At 37.9% G+C, this 17,562-nt stretch overlaps 1 protein-coding gene across 2 annotated transcripts in view; it reads left to right on the forward strand.

Annotated features, from left to right (window-relative positions):
- Window positions 1–17,562, forward strand: part of ipo13b (importin 13b) — a 64,414-nt gene that overhangs the window by 40,547 nt on the left and 6,305 nt on the right. The window contains exons 12-16 of one of the 2 annotated variants that reach the window (XM_052096186.1): window positions 5,184–5,333; window positions 5,422–5,502; window positions 6,487–6,624; window positions 6,767–6,863; window positions 10,145–10,197. In XM_052096186.1, coding sequence (XP_051952146.1) covers window positions 5,184–5,333; window positions 5,422–5,502; window positions 6,487–6,624; window positions 6,767–6,863; window positions 10,145–10,197 — 519 coding nt within the window. The remainder of the gene's footprint in view (window positions 1–5,183; window positions 5,334–5,421; window positions 5,503–6,486; window positions 6,625–6,766; window positions 6,864–10,144; window positions 10,198–17,562) is intronic. The other variant, XR_007967955.1, reaches the window with a different exon arrangement.

Here is a 17,562-nt window from a genome sequence, read left to right on the forward strand (position 1 = left end):
AACTATTTCTGTCTTCTCGTTTGTCCTTTTGCGGACTCCTTTTCTGTCTCTCTCTTTCTACATGCTGAATGTCTATTTTTGATTTTCATTTTCTTAAATATTTTCTCACTGTCTGGTCCTTCCCAGAAAGACATTACATCAGCCTCAGTAAACAGGCTGTGATTAGGCGCTCACACAGTGACCCCTGCTGGTGACAGACTTTGGCCACGTGTGGACATTTCTGAACACTCATAGATCTTATGCATCTACTGCTTTAAAGGCTATTTATATTGCTATTGCTTATAATTAGGCTTAGGAATTTGAACAAACCGTTAACCCTTAGTATTACATTTTTGTGCAAGGGATGTGCAAACTTTCCAATTTTCATAATCGACAAGTGGACTGTTGCTTGAATGACTAGTCAACTAGTCTGTGATAACACTTTAAGCACTGAAGGTGTTTTAAATATTTAGTGTTTCAGTGGCATACCCAAAATGAAAGGCTTATAAGTCTACAAAAAATCAATAAAACAAGGAGGGTCAAGTGTTTGGTATCATTGTCCAGAAAACCTTTCACATGTTTGAATGATGTAGATTATGATGCATTCTGAGACTCTCATCCTAAGAAACTGCTGAAAAATCAAGTCAAAAGTGTACTTTGTTTCTTTTTTGACATTATATATAGATCTCTGTGTGTAAATAAGGTGACTCTGATAAACTGCTTTTGTTTTGTTCCCAATCATGTCAACTGTACCTGGGAAAATATTTGCGTTGATAAGACAAAGCAATCAAAAGTTATAGCATTACAAAAATAATGCATGGTGTCCAAAAACTTCTCCAAACAAATAAAACATATAGCTCTGCAAATAACTTAAGAGACCACTGCAACATTTTTATATTATTTATTTATTAATGCATTCAAACTCAGTACCTCTTTGCTTGACATCATGGGAAAATCAAAAGAAATCAGACAAGACCTCAGAAAATAATTTTGGACCTCCACAAGTCTGGTCCATTCTTGGGAGCATTTTCCGAACACCTATCGGTACCACATTCATCTGTAAAAACAATAGTACACGAGTATAAACACCATGGGACAGCGCAGCCATCGTACCGCTCAGGAACGAGACTCGTTCTGTCTCCTAGAGATGAACGTAGTTTGGTGCGAATAGTACAAATCAATCCTAGAACAACAGAAAAGGACCTTGTGAAGATGCTGGAGGAAACAGTTAGACAAGTATCTAGATCCACAGTAAAACAAGTCTTATATCGACATAACCTGAAAGGCTGCTCAGCAAAGAAGAAGCCACTGCTCCAAAACCAGCATAAAAATATATATTGGATGTATTGAAACAACATTTCAAGACATCAGATAGGAAGTTAAAGCTTAGTTGCAAATGGGTCTTCCAAATGGACAATGACCCCAAGCATACCTCCACGGTTACGGCAGAATGGCTTTAGGACAACAAAGTGAAGGTATTGGAGTGGCCATCTCAAAGCCCTGATCTCAATATTTTTTGGGCAGAACTGAAAAAGCTTGTGCGAGCAACAAGGCCTACAAACCTGACTCAAGTTACACCAGTTCTGTCTGGAGGAATGGGCCAAAATTCGAGCAACTTATTGTGAGAAGCTTGTGGAAGGATACCCAAAACATTTGACCCAAGTTAAACAATTTAAAGGCAATGCTCCCAAGCACTAACAAGTGTATGTAAACTTCTGACCCACTGGGAATGTGATGAAAGAAATAAAAACTGATATAAATCATTCTCTATACTATTATTCTGACATTTCACATTCTTAAAATAAAGAAGTGATCCTAACTGACCTAAGACAGGGAATGTTTTCTACGATTAAATGTCAGGAATTGTGAAAAACTGAGTTTAAATGTATTTGCCTAAGGTGTATGTAAACTTCTGACTTCAACTGTACATACTGTATAGCCAGTTATGACAGAGATCTTGATTACAAGGTGAAATGATCGGTATTGGCTGATCAAGTGACAAGAAGTTCGGCGATCGATATTGGCTGTAATAGTCCTGGTCGGAGCATTTCTAGTTGATGAAAATGTAGAAAATGTAAAGAAATCACACTATGGACGATTAATCTATTTATATGTTAAAGATTGGTGCCTTTGATCATGTTGTTGGTGTTGAATTGTTAACGCTTCATATTGTGCCTAGGAACAAACGTTAACCATAGTAAAATCGCATAACATATGTAGTATTACGTTTTTCTAGATATACCTTTGGAAAATAAGGCACCTGTTCTAGCATCTGCGTCTTTATTTAAGGTTTAATTAACTTCTCTTTCTCTTTGTGATCATGTGTGATGTTATAAAGGAAAGAGTACAGTGTAGTGACTCTCTCTTTCTCTTCACCAATCATTGAGCTGTTGTCATGGAGTTAACAGCAGTAATTAGACTTTGGGCCTAATGGTTGTTTAACGACTCTTAAATTACTGCTCATGTTCCCAGAAGCTCAGCTGCAGAGTGTACGCTAGCTTCTGTAAAACTATTTTACACCACTGAAATTTCAGATTTTATTTCCTTTGATAAATAAATAGATTATTAAAGGGGACATAACATGGAAAACAATATTTTCTTGCTCATTTAAAGTAGTTTATGTTATATAGAGAATACTGTAACTTTTATAATTACATAAATCTTCCGACCCAGACCATTTATTGAACTAAATTGCAAAAACGTCTAATTTTGAAATCGTTGTGGTTATGACAGCATGGTCATGAGCTCATTAACATATGATTGCCCACATGTACTGAAAAATAACAGCATGTTATCTACATTGTAGAATTTTTAAAGGTAGAAAAACACAAATAAGACAATTGTCATGAAATACAAAATATGTCTGTTTTCGTTGAAAAACTAAAATGCTATAAAACTGGAAGATATAGACCCTGGCATGTAAAGTTAGGTAAATAGTTGGCCTCTATCAGTGCTGTGCAGTGATATACACTGTAGCTACATGAAAAGGTGTTTCACTTCTAAGATGTTACCATATTGTGCATTTTAGTATTTCTAGAGGCTGTTGTGAGCCATTTACTTTTCCATTTAGCAGACGCTTTTATCCGAAGTGACTTACAAATGAGGAATACAGCATAAACAATTCATCCTGGTGAGGCAATAACAGATGCTGATGTTTATCGGCCAATTATTGACAAAAATTAAAACCATCAGCATATTGCTTATAAGGATGAATAAAAGGGCGATATATATACAAACTGATGGTTGATCTTTTATTAATTATGAAAACACTTTGTAAAAACTCTGAACTTGAATGCAAAATCCAGAGATGATAATAGAAGTGTTAGAATTCCTAAGAACATGTCTTATTTCATTTTTATTCTTTCTCGTTCTTATGTCAATGTGGCAAAACAATCATAAATGATGGGAGAAACCATCCAAAATGCTTTGAAACCAGCAGAATTTGACTTCTGATACACCGGTATGATGTGCATTAAGAAAATCAGAATCAGAATGAGCTTTATTGCCAAATGTGCTTATGTACACAATAAATTTGTTTTGGTGATCAGAGAAATGAGCAAGTGAAGATTACGGTGAGACACAGAATATAAAACAAGGTAAGAGTATAAATAGGCATATATCAGAATAGCATATGCACATGAGCAAGTAGTAATGTATGATCAAGGAAGGGGTATGTACAGTTATTGAATTTCCATATGTACATGACATATTTATACATTATTGCACTATAGGGGAGTCCTGAAGGCAGTTTAATTGTTCATGTGGGAAATGGCCTGAGGGTAAAAACTGTTCTTGTGCCTGGTTATCCTGGCGCTGATTGCTCTGTAGCGCCAGCCAGAGGGCAAAAGTTTAGAGAGGCAGTGTGCAGGGTGTGTGGGGTCCAGAGTGATTCTACCTGCACGTTTCCTTACTCTGGAGACATTCAGGTCTTGTAGGGTGGGCAGGGGGGCACCAATAATCCTCTTAGCAGTCCTGACTGTCCATTGTAGTTTCCTTCTGTCTGATTTGGTGGCTGAACCAAACCAGACAGTTATAGATGTACAAAGGACAGAATCAATGATGGCTGAGTAGAACTGTGTCAGCAGCTCAAGTGGCAGGTTGAACTGCCTCAGCTGGTGAAGGAAGAACAACCTCTGCTGAGCCTTCTTCACAATGGAGACCATGTGGGTGTCCCACTACATGTCCTGAGAGATGGTAGAGCCCAGGAACCTGAATGACTCCACTGCTGCTGGGGTGGGAGGGAGGGATGTCACAGATGAGGCCGATGACCGTGGTGTCATCTGCAAACTTCGGGAGCTTGACAGTGAGGTCCTTTGCAGTGCAGTCATTTGTGTTCAGGGAGAAGATCAGTGGAGAGAGAACGCATCCCTGAGGAGCACCAGTGCCAATAGTGAGGGCCCCGGATGTTATTGTCCCCAGTCTCACTAGCTACTGCTTATCTGTCAGAAAGCTGTTGATCCACCGACAGATTGTGGTTGGCACGGAGAGCTGGGTCAGTTTGGTTGAGAGAAGATCCGGCATGAAGAAGATGATACATGTTGAAGATTAATGCACCATGATTGATTGAATTAAGATTGAAATCGCAATTTGTCCTTGCAGGATTACTAAACCTTAAAAGGCTGCGTTTCTGCATTCTGCACCTCAGTCAGTGCTGTGTGAGCAAGCGGCGCCCTCTAGCGGTCTGCATGGCCATATCCATTGTCCATTATACCATAGTAATACAGCATTTTAAAGGTTTTTTTTCCCATTGATTTCAACTTTTATCTTCTCCATGATGTGGTTGACATTTCTGTCAAAAAACAAAGTGCAAAAAATGTTTTAGAAGTAACAAATACACATTTTCATATCATTTATCATGTTGTCATATTTAGTTTTTTTTTCCTTTTATCTTTATATGTGTCTTTCATTGACCATTGATCAAAATTGACCATGTGCTCAACGGATCCAATCCAAGTTTAACAGAAATAATTTTTTGTTAGAAAAGTGAAAAATCTTCTGTACCTCTTTGTACATTTCTAAAACATAATTCCAAAGTAAAACAGTGATCGTATGACAAGGAAAAGGTAAGTGGCAAAATATTAGTATGGGCCCAAAATATTTAAACCGTTGTATCCCTAGCAATAACCAGTCTTCTTCGGGGACTGGAAATATCCTATATATAAATGGCAATAAATAATTATTATGTCTCTGGTCTCTCGTTTCAGCCAAACCCCTCAAATAAACTGGCCATTATCCATATCCTGGGTCTGCTGTCCAATCTCTTCACCACGCTGGACATCACAAAACAGGAGGAGTCCTCTGGAGAGAATGCCCCGCCTATCAAATCAGCCCCTCCGCAAACAGGACCCAACCCTGTAAGCCCCCCCCCTGCTCTCCACTGTCAGATGAGGCAGATGTTTCCTTGTGTTAGATGTGTAATACTGTGTTCTGTGTTTTGTTTAGGTGGTGGTGGTGCTACAACAGGTTTTTGCTCTGATACAGATGGTACTCAGTAAATGGCTCAATGACTCACAGGTGGTGGAGGTAAGATTTATCTCAAATACACACATGTCCTTATTCTGTGTCTGCTTTTACCTATTGTGTTGGTGATTTCTACTATACACCGTTCCAAACCCTAGTGAGCTGCCTACCAAGACAATGTTTTAAGGTATCGTAGACACATTCATCACATAAAAGGCTATTCCTTACAATAGGCAACAAAATTAATGCCGAAACATACTCTACGCAAGTAGGTGAATGCAGGTGCTTCTAGCTACGCAAGCTGGTTTTCGTGCATGTTTCGCTCAAAAATTCTTAAAATCTGTCAATTCATAATGTAACAGAATTAAGCGTTGCCAGCAGTGACGCTTATAGCGGATGTTATTGTGAACTCTTCACTTCTTTTGAAGGTAACTCTTTTGCTCCCTTGAGTACTGAGGTTTGTTACCGCCACAGCAATGCAAGAATGTTTAACTTGTTTAACCGTACTGTGCATTTGCAGTGCGTTAGCGTAAAGGCAGAAACATACTCTATATAAGTACATGAACACAGATGCTTTTGTCCAAAGCGACTTACAGTGCACTTATTACAGGGACAATCCCCCCTGAGCAACCTGGAGTTAAGTGCCTTGCTCAAGGACACAATGGTGCTGGCCATGGGGATCGAACCAGCAACCTTCTGATTAACAGTTATGTGCTTTAGCCCACTAGGCCACCACCACTCCGAGCCAATCCAAGACTGCATTGTGACCTGCTTGATGTCAGTTTTAAATGTAACCAAATATGTATTCTTAATTTATAGTTTATTGTGCTACGAACTTGAATACACATTCAAATGGGTTAAACAGTCCCATAGTCTTACCTTGGGGGTGGCTTTGTTTTATTTGGCCCAGTAAAGAACCACTATTAGCGCTCTAGCAACAACCAGAAAACACCTTGGCAACACCATAGAGGAATACAGAACAGATTGGGACAAAAATGTGTGTGCTAGAGAGATTCAGTACTTCCTCTTTCTTTCTCACTCTCTCAGGCAGTGTGTGCTATCTTTGAGAAGTCAGTGAAAACTCTTCTGCATGAATTTACCCCCATGGTGGCCCAGTTGAGTGAGATGCTGGGGCAGATGTACAGTACTATACCACAAGCGTCTGCGCTGGACTTAACGCGCCAGGTACACACACACAAAGTGTTTATGCATGCAATAATATTGTGAGCTTTTCCAGAAAAGTCTTTCTGCATTTCTGTGCTTGTAAGCGTTCAAAGGCTTCAGTTTGTGGAGGTGTTTTCTTTTGATGCGTTTTGTTTGCCTGCAGATGGTGCACATATTTGCCAGTGAAACGGATCATTTTCCTCCAATCAAAGCGCTGTTTGAACTGGTCACTTCTGTCACACTGACCATCTTCCAGCAAGGTAGGCATGCTGGCATTAACCAGCCAGAGACAGTCAAGGCAATCATGTGGTTTTTATGTATTCACAGACACTTTTTCCAGGGGATTGCATGTTTTTGTCTTACACTTTGTGTCATGCAAAAGGAAATAAAGATCGATGAGCATGTTTTTTTAACATGTATTTGAAACCGTAAAACTAGAACGTCATCAGGTACTTTCACACATGAAAACTGGTCAAAAAAACTTCCATCCATTTTATTAACACAGGAAGTATCTTTCTGTGTTTTAAAGGTTTTGCCACCATTAACACACTACCACCAAAATTAAAACCTTCTGAATAAACCTTTAATCAGCTGGGCCATAAATATAATAGACTAGGCTTTATTATTTGGTAGTAAATACACTACCAAGGGAGTCATTCATATTTAGGGCTGTACCATTTGGAGATAGACCAATATATCAGTTTTACCGATTAAGCGGTACCGATAGTTGCTTTTTGTAACTATCAGTTGTCAGCAAAAAACCTCTGCCAATATTTGCAGATATTTTTTGGTTTGTAATCCTTCGTGCACTTCTGTGGTCAGCACTGGAGGACTCTGAAGTTAGATCGGCTTGGTTCTACAGCTTAACAGCACCACCTGTAGGTGAAATGACTCTTGCTCTATCAAAATCTTTCATCAATGACTATATTCATCCATATATTTATCCTCAATTTAATGCATATTTTGATTAGATTGTCAAGTGTTCTAAATTGATGAAAGGGCAAGCAAATAAAATGACTTCAAGTGTCTTTATTGACCTGTTTCAGTGACGTCAATTTTCCCCGCAGCCGCCATATTTGTGACCATCAGAGGGAGAAAACAATGGCAGTGAATGGAAAAACACCGGTAAAATGTTTACTAAGACAAAACAAAAAAATGCTTTTGATCCATGCAAAGTCCCAGAAAAGGTGTATACAGGTCTTAGTTCTGCACAAATGCTGCCAAATTTGACTTTCACTTACATTTATATATATTTTATCCATGATTTATCTCTGATGGGTGACCGGCGAGTACACATGCCTACCGGTACATCACTGTAAAATCTCTCATTCAGAAGTTAAAAATGTTTGTGGTGTTTTCTGCTCTGATTTGCTCCAATTATTACATGACATCTGTGATGATCCCGTCTGTATGAATGTAAGAGGTAGTTTTAAATCATGAAGAACACACAGAAAGCAACCGAGGAATATTAGTGTTTTACATTGTCGTCTGGTGATGTGAAAAAATAATAAAAATTATTTTGTTGTTTATTGACTTAAATTATACACTTAAAATATGTACTATACAGTGCATTCAGAAAGTATTCAGACATCGTAGCACATTAAAGAAATATGGAATTTTGTTCACAAAAATGGCGGCGGGTCACACTATGACGTCATATGAAACGGGTCTTATGAAACATGCCCCCATCGGCACATACATCGGGTCTCAAACTGTATATCTTGTAAAAAGTAATAAACCTTATTCCTCATTAAACCTCATCTGGGGAAATAAATACGAACCCTCTCATCTTAGTAAATAGCCTAATTTACTATAGATCATTGAAACTGAGCCAAGTCCCCATTTCAAAATAAGAGTCCCTAGTGTGTTTACGGTAAAAACTCCAGCTGGATGCACCAAATCTTTTTCGGTTTATTTTGGGATTTTGGTTGAACAGTAAAATGCATCTGGGATTTTTTAGTTTTGGACTTTAATAGTAAGGAAATACAACACATTTATTAACAGACACTCCTCTGCCCCTGGCAGTGGCCCAACCGCTCCAGGCGGTCGGTAAGTCGCTTCCCTCCTCCCCTCGTGGACGCCGGTCTTCTCTCAACCTCTCTGCATTTCTGGGGGATGGCAGGGCACATCTCCGCCCCTGGCAGCGGTTTCATCGTGCCAGGCGGTAAGGGAGTCCAGTCCCGACTCGCCCCGCCAACGGCAGCTGTTCCCCGTGTCCGGGTGGTCGGGCTACTCTGTCCCTTGGTGGACGGCAGTGTCGAGGACTCTGCGACGGGCATCCCTCCTCCTTCCCGGGTTTCGGCACCAATGTAAGGGGGTTAAAGTGAAAGGTGGCAGCGAGAACCGGCTTAACAATATAAATAATATTTTAATGATCACCTTAACCAAAAACACACAAACATAACCACACACAGGGCAGCTGCCTGTAATTCTCTCTCTCACTCGAACTATCGTCAACCGGCCGCCTTTATCCCTCGCGTACACCATCTGGCTGATTGGGGACTGGGTGTGCGTCATATTCCAGCCCAGCCCGCCCTCCGGCCCGCCCTCCTCCCCTCTACAATACAAAACCCTTCATCGTGGTAAATAGCCTACTTTAGAGCATTGTAACAGAGCCAAGTCTACGTCATTTCAAAATAAGAGTCCCTAGTGTGCGTGAACCAAAGGCTGTATGTCTGTAATATGAGTGAACTAGCATGCCCAAAAACACATGCACACAAACACAGTTTGCATGTGCTTGCAGATATTTGTCCAATGGTGCACCTGCATCTCTCACTTCCTGTTTGTCCTTTTTTGTGTGTGCGTTTTTCTTTTTTTTCTTTTTTTTTAACCACATCTTTTCCAAATCCCAGCAGAAATGTGACTGATAACACTCTTATCTTGAGCAGGTGACTTTACTCTGGCTGAGAGGACTTGCCATGACCTGTGTGTTTGTTTGTCTTTCATCTCCTGTGAAGGGCTGGGTTTGTGGGTGGAGTTTGGGTGGGATTTGGGTTTATGGGTGGGGTCTTGTTTGGAGTGTGGGAACAGCTAAGGGAGGGGAGTTTGGGACTGACTGCTACCTTGCTCTCCGGGGTGGCCGTAGGAACCAAGCACTCACCAGCCACGGTTAGGACGGGCCAAGAGTTGAGAGTATGAATTGAATTACAGAAAATGGAAAGAAAAAAATACTAAAAAAGAAATAATCTGTCATCACAGTAACAGATGCCTCCTGGGTTCCCACTCCAAACCCACTGTTTAATTTTTATTTCTTACGTTTCTTTCTTTCTCTCGTTACTTATATTTCATTTCCTTCTTTGTTTCTCCTCTTCAGAACGGACTCATTGATCTGTCTTTTTTTGTTGAATTTGTTTCGCAACTGCCTTCAAAACTTTCATGTTCCCTCCTCTTTCTCTGCCCTCTTTCTCTCACAATTATCGTACGATTATTTCCGTCCCGTTGACTTTGTTTTCCACATGACTGTTCGATCTGTTCCGTTGCTGTTTGTATATATTCTTATTATTCTTATTATTTCTTAAGTTTCATCTTTATTATATTTTAGGGCCCAGGGATCATCCTGATATTGTTGATTCATTTATGCAACTCCAAGCTCAGGTGTGTTTTTGGTTTCTTATTTCATTCACTTTGGTTTTCTCTCTCTCTTTTACTGTCCCTTTCTCACTCTCCCTTTCTCCCTTCAGTCCTATGTTACAGGGTCTTTTTGGACCCTTTTTTTTGGTTGGACCATGGAATTGACCTGACAGGTTTTGTTGTTGGATGATTGACAGATCTCTTTAATAATAAACATAATTCAATATATAATCATTCAGATAGTTCAAATACATGACATTATTGTGGCAGGCTTTTTTGTATCTCACTGAGGCTGTGTTTCAGTGGTTTTCAGCATTTCTAGCCGTCAACGCTGTGTTTTTAGGACACTTTGTCAATTAAATGTAGTTTGAAACTACTAAACATGTCTCGAGATCCCCCAACTCTGCTTTCTTGTAGCTTGTACAGCTGAAGTCACAAAAACATACTGTAAAGGTGGCGCTTTAAGCTTCAATTGTTCTGTTGGAAGGTAAACGTAATATTACAGTGCCGTGATTAATTGCAGAATTGTAACACGATTAAAAATTGTTTTTTTTTAAATTACAGTGAATTAATGCGTTAAATCAAAAGCCTTAATTCTAAATTTAGAGGCTAAAAAAATGCCCTCGTTTTTTTAATGAAAATATAGTATCTTATTATAGTTCTTAAAGGAATATTCCCCGGTTTAATACAAGTTAAGCTCAGTCGACAGCATTGGTGGCATAATGTTGATTACCACAAAAATTTATTTTGAGTTGCCCCTAATTTTCTTTAAAAATGAAAAAAAAATTACAGTGAGGCACTTACAATGGAAGTCAATGGGGCCAATCCATCAACATTAAAATACTCCCAATATTTTAGTGTGATAAAATCACACACTAATCTTTTCTGTGTAAAGTTATAGGCAATTTTACAACTTCGCTGCAATGACAATGTGATGTCACAAATCCTAAAATTACTGTAAAACGATGATTTAAAAACTTTATTGCTCAAATAATATATGAGTTGTAACAAAGGAAATAATGGGAGTGCTTTAATAAAATGATAAGTAGGAAACGGGTCAGAGACCGCACTCATGTACTCACGTACTCGTAATAATGCTTCGAATCCATCTGAGGGAAGAATGTCATTACGTAAACATTCAACGCACAAATTAAAATCACCTAGTGAGATTATTTTACTGCAAAAGCTGCGATTTAATGTGATTAAATATATAGTTTGCATGAACGACGCTCTGCAATGATGAGCTCTTGTGTGTGTGCGGAGACCGTGTTGTGCCGTGCCGACTGCATGCATATTTTAAAGCTCGTCCTTGGCTCATACAGTGAAACACCTACATGTGCATCGAGCACGCTGTTTGTAGCAGATGACCGTGAACTGAGCACAAATTCACTTTGTAGCATGAGGCACATACAGAGTGCATGTTTATTTCTTTAAATAGCAGCCTTTTGTGGTTTAGTAATCACTGAGCCATGTAGAGACCGACTTTTCCGGAGTGGGAAGCTCGTCATTACTTCAGAGCTATTTGGTCATAACACAGAAACATTTCAAAATAAAAGCTCCGCAAAAATAAAAGCTCCCTTTAAATTAAATAAGTACAGAAATGTAATATTCACTGTTATACAACGACTAATAATAATAGTAATAATAATAATAAATCAGTAGTAATTGTATTCTATTTAAGCAATATCTGTGATGCTGTTATGCAGCACTTTATTTGACAAAAACTCCAATGTATTTTAGATTGTGCTGTGAGGTTCTGAATAAAAGCTCTTCATTTGATTAAAATAATACAATATCGTGTTGAATATTCATCGTTAAACTTTCATTTTAATTAATTAATTTATTTAAACACCATTTGGATGATAAAAATTGAAATAAACTGTTGATATGCAGGTCAGGAATAAAACAAATGTATCGGACTCTGTATCAGCGAGTACCAAAACAAAAGTATCGGTACTTGTACTCGGTCTAAAAAACATGGTATCAGGACATCCCTAATTATAAGCTTCACATTTCTGCCTTTATACCCTCCAAAAATTGTGCCCATTCACTTCCATTGTAAGTGCCTCACTGTGACCTTGATATTAGTTTTTTAAAGAAAAGCGGCAAGTCTATTTATTTATTTATTTTGTGGTAATCAACATTATGGCTAGTTCATATCATGTCATAAATATGAGTTGATTTAATGTTTATTTAGGTAAGAGATCATACATTCTCAAACTTTAGAATTTTCTTTAAATTATTGATTGAATTAATAAGTTTGTAATAAATTGGTAAAAAAGGAAAATGAAATCCATGCGGCAAATTTTGCCCCTTAATGTAAAACTTAAATTTGAACACTGGATACAACATATCAAGCATCCAACGTAAAGGCATTTTTTTTTGTCAAACTTAAAGCAAAATGTTGTTAAAGGGGGAAATTCTTAGCCAATGTTTAAAGCTGCACTACGGAACTGTGGGCTCTCTTGCGACCTCTGTGGTTGAAACCTAAAATTGCAAATAACTTTTTATGTCAGTTGTGTTTCGGCACTTCTCTTCTCATGATTTTAGGTTACCTGTGCATCACCTTTATTATTTTATTCATTTAAAAATGTATTAAAGAAATATGACTTGCTTTGATTAAGATAAATCTCTTATTTACATATTTTAATATGATTAATCAAGTGTTTTATGCAATACACACATTAATGTTTGTATTGTACTAAACATCAATAATAAGGGATAATCATTACATGGCTGGAATGGGTTCAGTTGAAGACACTTTATTTTTAAATTATAATCAACACCCACAGTGACAATGCAAGTGAACATAGTACTAAATCAGGAGGTCTATGCACTGCAAAAATAAGACCGTAATATATAAAATACAAAACAAGGATTCAATATTGATAAAAACTATTTTATTAAACATCCAAATGTTTTATTAGGGTTTCCTCTAGCTCAACTAGTAGAGTAAGGCACTAGCAATGCAGAGATCACAGGTTTGATACCCAGCAAACACAAAAACGGATCTAATAATATATATCAGTATATATTTTAATAATAATTTTCCGCTTGTCTACATCTCGTGTCTCGACTGCGTGCATTCGTTTTTCTCCACTCTGTTTTACATGGATTATTGCATCAATCTCAAACATCTGCTGATTAGCAACTTCATCGATCTCAAATTCTCGCCACTCAAGAACAACCATAACAACAAACAATTGTGGGATCACTCATGTTATTGCTTCCTGCATTACATGCCACTCGTTTACTTTGGCTTCTAACATCTGCAGTAACTGATTTACATGTGATAAATGTAAGGAATTAGTCAGGCTGACGGAGAAGGTTAATGAATAAGAGACGAGCATCCGAACGCTAGTGGAGGTCAGTGAAATAGAGAAGCTGGTAGATACTGTTTCGGATTCGGGTAGTACAGCAACCAACACACACTTTGGTTTCGTATTAAGAACCCCCGCAGCAGGGCGATTGGGTGATGTCTCAGCGGCATACTCGCTCAGCAAAGCGACACCACTCTCCCGTTAGGGTTTCCAATCAATTCTCCCCACTCAGTGATGCACCCACTGAGAAATATGTTGAAAGAGCCCTAATAATTGGTTATTCTATTGTAAGGAACATGGAAATAGAGACTCCAGCCAACAGTGTTAAATGCATTTTGGGGGCTCGGGCGTCTGACATCAGATCATATTTACTAGTGCTGGCTAATGCATAAAAAATTACTATCTTTTTCCCTTGCTACATTATATAGATCACCTGGACCTTATTCTGATTTCCTCTGTGAATTTGCCAAATTCTATTGTTCAGGTACAACTAATCTTTCAACCACTAAAGATAGCTTCACTAATAATCCTCCAGAATTGTCTCACATTCTCTGTCAGCCAAAAAGTCTAGAAGAACTTGATGAAATAACAGAAAAAATAAATACAATCTTTTCTAGCACTCTTAACTCTTTCCCCGCCAAACACAGAATTTTCCGGGTATCCGTGTTTTAGGTGGTATACGGTAAGGAAGACCCGCACGCATGTTTTGAAAGAGTACGCAACTCTTTGATCAAAGAAACAGACTGCGATCGTCTCAAACGTGAAGTGGAACACCATACTAATACTAAAGCACTTGTTTGATAAAAATGCCTTTTCTCAGCTTTTTGTCCGAAATGTTGTTTTTGACAAAACCTACCTCTGTTCAAGTGGCAATAAAAAAGAACAAATGAAGATAAAATAAAATCGTTTTTTTTTTGCCTAAAAGCAGAGGCTCAGATCTTTATTTTGATATATAGCATCTTCATATATTCATGGAAGAAAATATTCTGCGGGCCATTAAAATTTAGCGAAAATCGTCAAAAACCCTGGCGGTGGCTGGCAACTTTTTTTAAAAATGCTGGCAGGGAAAGAGTTAATAGTGTCGCCCCCTTTGATTAAAGAAAAAAGCCCCACACCATGGTACAATGATCACACTCATGTTATCAAAAGAGCAGCTCGGAAAATGGAGCACAAGTGGAAGAATACAAAATTAGAGGTATTTTGCGGTGCATGGAAGGATGGTGTCTGTAGCTAAAAACAGGCACTAAAAGCTGCCAGGGCAGCATATTTTAGCAAACTAATAGAAAATAACCACAACAATTCTTGGTGTTTATTCAGCTCTTATATATGCTCTTAAAAGAGGTATTCCTAGTAATCTCAGAACCTCTTCTTAATATTATTAACTCCTCGCTATCCTTAGGACATGTCCCAAGAAACTTTAAAATGGTAGTTATCAAACCGCTTAAGAAGCCACAGCTTGATCCTGGAGAACTGGCTAATTACAGTCCGATTTCAAATCTACCATTTGTACTATCAAAAATACTATAAAAGGTGGTATCTTCCCAACTATGTTTATTTCTACAGAGAAATAGTATATATGAACAATTTCAGTCAGGATTTAGGCCCCATCACAGTACAGAGACTGTACTTATCAGTTACAAATGACTTGCTTTTATCATCGGATCGCAGCTGCATTTCTCTAATAGTGCTTTTAGATCTTAGTGCTGCCTTCGACACGATAGATCACGACATTCTCTTGAATATACTGGAGAACTATGTTGGCATTAGCATGATTTAGATCCTATTTATCAGACAGCTACCACTTTGTATGTGTAAACGAGGAATTGTCAAATCAAACAGTTAGTACGGAGTGCCACAGGGATCAGTTTTAGGGCCTCTACTTTTCTCCTTATACATGCTTCCAATGGGAGATATTATCAGGAATCGTGTAATAAGTTTCCACTGTTATGTGAAAATTCACCAAATTAGCAGAGTGTATCAATGAAATAAAAGATTGGATGTCCAGAAATGCCCTTCTTCTCAATTCCGACAAAACAGAGGTACTAATGATTGGACCAAAAACCTCTAAAAAATAAATAAATACAAAGCCGCTAAAATATAATTCGACTCTCAATGGATGTACTGTTACGTTGTCGTCTTCAGCAAAGAACTCTGGTGTTATATTTGATACAAATCTGTCCTTTGCAAATCAAATTTCCAATGTTTGTAGAACTGCATTCTTCCACATATTGCTAGTTTAACTAACTAAAGAAACCTTTTAGGATTTAGGATGGACCCCACTGAAACCTCACCGAAATTACCTGCCGGTTGAACCGCGATGCACCTCATTAATCTCTGTCTGCATCACCTTTGTCTATTGATGGACTGCACTCTTGCAATTGAATACATAGACTTTTTCATTTAATTGACAACAAAAGCCTTCATCAGCCAGCTAACAAAGGACAATTGCATCTATGTGAACTTCTGCAGTTAATCCAGGATGGACATCAAAGACATTGGTCATTAATTTAAAAAAGTTAATAAAAAATATATTTTACTTTTATTTTTAAAACAAGACCTTAACGCTTAATTTACAAAATTAAAACCATGACTTACACTGCACATAAATAACTAATATTGGCATTATATTCATGATGTTAGCCAGAGGGGAACTGGCCCCCACAGTGAGTCTGGTTTCTCCCTTATTATATCCCTTAAGGTTATTTTTATCCATTAACCAACATCTTATTCAGTTTTCTGTTCCTTGCCACAGTCGCCTTCGGCTTGCTCACTTGGGGTCTAAATACAATTATTATTTAATTATTTAATTTCTATACACATTTTACAATCATATTTAATCAAACTACACTATGATCACTGTAAGACATTCTAGTTATTACGGTTTCATTTTTTTGTTTTTGTTAATGCATGATTTCCTGTTAAGCTGCTTTGAAACGATGTGTGTTGTGAAAAGCACTTTACAAATAAAAATGACTTGACTATCTGTTAAGAGTAATGGAAAGTGACAACTTGACACAAAAAAAAAAAAGAGAGCAACGCACACAAACACAGAGGAAACCTTGAAACTGCAGCAATGTATAATGTGAAATACTATAAGACTATATATCATGAATATTAGGAAATGTTACGGTAACTTCACCTGAAAACATAGCGATCGGTAAACACTTTAATAATGTTCAACTCATTAAAAGCTGAAGTGTGTGATTTCTGCACCACCAAACGGAAATGGCTAAATAAATATAGTTTCAAAACGCCCTCTGTCTGCCATTCTTAGCTTACGGATATGCCGTAAATACGAAAGATGTAAGCCTGTGATTTCGTGCCAAATCTGACCCGTTTGCTTTAAATAAAAATCATTATTTTAGGCTTGCGGTAGTGAAGACATGGATGTGGTTTTGAACACATATTGTTATGTACTTTTTTTTATTGTTACCAAAATAAATCTTATGTAGTGCAGCTTGAATAGACAGGTGTGTGAAACTGAATTTTGGACCAATGAGGCTTTAAATTGGACCCAAGTGCGACAAAATGGAAACCATGCAAGTGACAATGCTGCTGATAAGGACAAAAATAGTCATGCCCGTCTGAACCAAGAACAACGTTTCTGACTGTAACTCTTCTTGGAGCTTTCAAGCTACATCCACCAAATTCGGCACAGACCTTCAGACTCTTCTGACATGGGTTGCAATGTTTATCCTAACTGATCATGCTAACAGTTTTCCCGTCGTGGACGATCAAATATTCTTCAATTCCCATGAACTACAGTATATGAATGTCATATGAAATATCTCCTGTCCCAGTGTCATTCCAGTCCTAAAACCAATAAAATCCTAAATTAATTCATCTCAATTAATTTATTAATTGATTAATATGAATTGGCTCTCTGTTTTATGTCTTTAGTTCTCATGAAGTTCTCATGAGGATCTCTCTCCCTCCATTTCTCTTTCTGTATCTCTTTCTCTCTCAAATATCCTCTCATCTTCAATGAGTTTCTTAATGCATCAGTTGCCTTTATCGGTACATGTTACTTAGATTTCTGTTGCATTCAGTCCAACTGAGCAGAGAAAGT

Source organism: Xyrauchen texanus, chromosome 28, assembly GCF_025860055.1.
Source record: "Xyrauchen texanus isolate HMW12.3.18 chromosome 28, RBS_HiC_50CHRs, whole genome shotgun sequence".
NCBI lineage: Eukaryota > Metazoa > Chordata > Actinopteri > Cypriniformes > Catostomidae > Xyrauchen > Xyrauchen texanus.